Genomic DNA, 4,757 nt, shown 5'->3' on the forward strand with positions numbered 1-4,757 from the left:
TGAGCTGTTTAAAAAACGCCAAAATCATACACTACACAAATCATACACCATCATCACTACACATCTCTTTAATATTACACATTATCTCAATCTTGTACCATACTAAACATTTTCAGACCTTGCTAATTGTATTGATATTTTACCCTATTTATTTTGCTTTCCCCGTCTGGCATTAAAATAATAATCAATAAATGTATTGATCCAATATTATTTAGCCTTCAGTTGTTTTTTGAAAATAAGCTGATTCAGAGACTCTGGCTATCTTTGGAGGAAAGATGAATAAGAGAAGACTTGAGACACACAAAAGAAAAAACAGGCCTCTTAAGGATGAGGTTGAGGAGTTTATTAGAGACGGGAGCATATAAACGAACTGCACGCAGGGGTTCTACTCTGATCAAAACCACAGTCCGTCCTCTCTGTGGCTGGAAGTACACCTTACACAACACCCGCCATCATGATTACATTACAGTTAATAATGTAATCATGAAATAAATTGACTTCAAAAATGCAATACAACAGGCCATTCCGTTGCCCCGGGAGAACACAAAGTATGCATTTATTATCTTTTGAAATCGTCATCATCGTTATTATTAACTTTAAGGAACAAGAAAATGAATTACTTTGAGGTTTGTCCCTGACATTTCCAGGTTTTTCCTAAATAGGTTAATCCTAGCACTACTAGTTAACATTCATAATGGAGGGGAATAAATAAAAGCTAAGAGGGAACATACTTAATATTGGTGTGATCCCTAAGGTGTTTAATCTACAGTCTCGTCCACTGGTTCTCATTCAGACAGTTAAATGTGTTCAAGCAGCAGCCAAGTCAGTGGCACAGTAATGATATATCTAGAATATTGACCGCCACAAAGTATACACTGTCACGCTTACAATCGCCGTTCCTCTCCTTCCGATGCGCTCTCTTGCATTACTGTTATTATCATTATTATCATCTTCCACATTTCCCTCCTTTTCTTAAAATGTTCTCTTCTAGTGACACACGGGTTTGGCTCGCACACATGAAGCTACGATAAGGACAGTAATAAATAGTAGAGGGAGTGCGTGTTTCTCGCCCGCACCGCTGGGCGACACTTCCTCTGTTCACGGTAGCCGCTGCCGCTACGTACCGCTTTATTTTTTGGCGGGAACTCTAGTCCTCCCCACAGGGCGTCGCCGATGCACGCGCACGGCAAAAAACAAACAAAGGCGGATCAACACATAGTAAAAAGGGACGTTTCTTCTCTCGTTCTGTGACGTTTTTCGTCATTTTTTCACGTTTTTTTCTGTTTCGTAGTTTCGTCGTCTCGTCTCGTGCTGGGTTTGGTGTTGTTTTTTCGCCGCTCTTTCGTTTCCGGAGCGTTCTAGAAGGAGTCCATGGCCTTGAACTCGCTGAGCGCCTGCACGGGCGAGATGTGCTTCTTCTGCGAGCCCCTCCGCACGCGCGTCTGGCACTCCTCGGGCTTCTCGCGCTTCACCAGCGGCTTCTTCTCGGGCGCCTTCATGCGCCAGGACACCACGGGGGAGTTGACGGCGGCCGTGCCGTACACCTTCTGGTACTTGGTGGAGGCCACGTAGGACGCCTTCACCGTCAGCACCACCGCGTTCATCAGGTTCTTGGCCGCCTGGATCAGGGAGGTGGCACTGTCCAGCTTCACCACGGGAATGAAGGGAAACAAGACAGACGCACACAGAACACACAGAACACAAAAACACACATACGCCCCCGCACACAGAACACACACAACACAAACACACACATAAATATCCCGCACACAGAACACATAGAACAGAAATACACACACGTCCCGTGAAACAGAACAACACACACACACAGACACGCAGACACACACACACACACACACGGCACGGTAGCAACAAGGGTGGGGTGGAGAGGGTAATGGAATGGAAGAGACAGATGAAGAGAGAGAGTTAGAACCATCGGGTTGGATCTGGTCGGACATGATAAACCGCGCTAATAAACAACGGCTGAGCCGGCTTTGTGAACACCTGTTTGATAAACAAATAAATCTCCTTGGGAAGTTAAACGCTTGCATGTTCCTCCTGTATTCGCCCCGGGCTGACACGCTCACAGCGGCATTAGCCATTCTACGAGCAGACAGACCGCACGGCATTGCCAGCCCACCGCCACGCAGGATCGCCCGCGGGTAAAACGACACAGCTCCTCCGGGGGGATTTAACCGACACCCGGCCGCCGCAAGACGCAAAGAGTGATACAGGGCGTCGAGGCGTTGGGATGAGATGAGACATCCTCCTCTCTGGGTTGAGACCTGGACCCTGAGCCCCCCCTCACATTCTCCTCTCTGGGATGAGACCTGGACCTTGATCCCCCCCCACATCCTCCACTCTGGGGTGAGACCTGGACCCTGATCCCTCCCACATCCTCCACTCTGGGGTGAGACCTGGACCCTGATCCCCCCCACATCCTCCACTCTGGGGTGAGACCGGGACCCTGAGCCCCCCCTCACATTCTCCTCTGTGTGATGAGACCTGGACCTTGATCCCCCCCCCCCCACATCCTCCACTCTGGGGTGAGACCGGGACCCTGAGCCCCCCCCCCCCCCCCACCTACTCCACTCTGGGGTGAGACCGGGACGGGGCCGGAGACCGGGACCCTGAGCCCCCCCCCACATCCTTCGCTCTGGGTAATTAGCACTAGCAGGGGTGAGGGGTGCCTCTGCCGCCGTCTGTTTTGTTTGGCTGACATTTAAGGCTTGTCTGCTACTGGGCCTCCTTCCCCCCCCCCCCCCCCCCCCCCCCTCCTCCCCCTTCCTCCGCCCCCTCCTGCACTTTGAGGCAAGTCAACTGCTAAGATTTAATGAGTGTGGACTCCAGCTGGCCACTATGAAAAGGTTAAAGTCTCAGCGTGGCTCAATGTTCTGAAACGCGCCTAAATAAAGTAACGAGGTCTCCGTTGATTATGGGATGTCTTGATACCGGACATGGTTTTGCCCTATATCTACTATGGAATAAACTACGGCCCATCGTGAGGCTCCCACAGACAGGACAACACCACAACAGACATGGTGTCCAGAGTATGGGGGTCATGGGAGCTCTCACAGTGGAACCGGCACTGGGCACGGTGATGGATTCAGCTTAACGAGGTCGGCCTGCAGGCCGGGGGATCCTAAGACCAGGCACGGCCTCCCGGGTGAGGAGGAGCAGGGGTTGCTGCAGGAGGATACACGCGCAGTGGGATCCCCACTGTACTCTGCAACACTACAGCGTTCTGACGATAGGGCTGTTACTTATGATTGCGTTAGCCCTGGGCCACTGCGATCGACCGCTCAAGTCTCTCCAAAGTCTGAGGGGAAGCGTTGAGCTAAACGATTTACTGTCTGTGCGAAATGTTGTAGAGGGGATTGCGGTCTCTCTGCACCTCAGCTGAGAGTGTTGTTAGTCAGTGGTTACCTGACGTTTTTGGCCTTTGAGTCCACTTTTAGGTCCAACGATTCTTGCAACTCCCTGCCTGAGATCTGCCTTCCCCCAACGTGAAGGTCTTTATGAGACCCGTTCAAACCTTTCTGATGATGCAAAAGGCGTCCCCCAGACACACACCTGTGTGGCGGCAGAACTTACCCCGGAGACGATGAGCTCCCCTCCCAGGTTCTGCACCTCGGCCTTGACCTTGCTGCAGATGTTGAGCTGGTGGCAGTACAGGGCGATCCTCTGCAGGTAGGCCAAAAGGTCCTGCTTGCACGCCGAATCTGGACACTGAAGAAAGGAAAGTAGCAGAGAGAGAGAGTGGTCAAGGTAAAGGAAACAGAGCCTACACTGCCTTGGTGGAGATGGATTCGGAAGGGTTGCATTCAATGATTTCCAGAACAAGCTATTTGTGACGTTCAGGAGATATAATGTGCTTATGTGGAGTATCGTTAAGATCATGAGAGGTTCAGATGGCTGTTCTCTGCTGCACTACCAGTGCTTGTACAAATAAAAAATAAAAAGCGATTCGTGGTTTAAATGGACATTTGTTGCATTGCATTAAACTCATATGAGTAAGAATGAGCCATCCTAAAATAGAAAGTAGGTTGTATCTGGGCCAACCTTTTGCCTGTAAACCTCAATAAAAGTTCTGCCAGTTATCAAAAGGAAAAATGTGCAATTATATTGATACACATCTAGAACGAGGAGCCAAACCAAAGCACATAAATGCTGCAATAAACGCACAGATTTACACCTACACAGCTCCTTAAAAGCCAAGGCTAAAAGAAGAAAAATCTGGGCTCCGGGAAAAAAAAACAGAATCTGTGTAACAACAAGACCAGCACTCAATTTGCCTCAGTGAAAGTTTATAATCCTTTGTAAAATGTGATGAGCGATGAGCTTTCATAGCCATTAATTCAACTCCATATTTATGTGTTGTTTTACAGAACACAACAGCCTTCCAGGGCCTCCCTCATAGGATTTGTTCTGGTTTTATACACACATTTCAGTCTCACTAGTAAAGACATGTTAATTATCGGTAGGTTGAAATCCTGGCAGACACACGCCCACACACACACACCCACACACACACACACACACACACACACACACACACACACACACGCAGACACACATACAAACACACGCGCACACACACAGAGAAATTGGGTCTTAACTGCCGTCCTGTCCACGTCTCAAACCCAGACAAGAGGAAGGGGGGGATGAGGAGGGGGTGAGGAGGGGGAGGAGGAGGGAGGCTTATCGTGGAGTGCAACAGCAACAAAACAGAGGGAAGAGAAGGAGATGAAGAGACC

At 49.5% G+C, this 4,757-nt stretch overlaps 1 protein-coding gene across 1 annotated transcript in view; it reads right to left on the reverse strand.

The window, feature by feature from the left end:
- Positions 1 to 331: 331 nt before the first annotated feature.
- ctnna2 (catenin (cadherin-associated protein), alpha 2) overlaps positions 332 to 4,757 on the reverse strand; it is a 276,746-nt gene continuing 272,320 nt past the window's right edge. Inside the window, exons 15-16 of the mRNA XM_056587211.1 lie at positions 3,595 to 3,729; positions 332 to 1,646 (exon numbers count right to left, since the gene is read on the reverse strand). Coding sequence (XP_056443186.1) covers positions 1,359 to 1,646; positions 3,595 to 3,729 — 423 coding nt within the window. The 3' untranslated portion in view covers positions 332 to 1,358. The remainder of the gene's footprint in view (positions 1,647 to 3,594; positions 3,730 to 4,757) is intronic.

This window comes from Gadus chalcogrammus, chromosome 3 (genome assembly GCF_026213295.1).
Source record: "Gadus chalcogrammus isolate NIFS_2021 chromosome 3, NIFS_Gcha_1.0, whole genome shotgun sequence".
Taxonomy (NCBI): Eukaryota; Metazoa; Chordata; class Actinopteri; order Gadiformes; family Gadidae; genus Gadus; species Gadus chalcogrammus.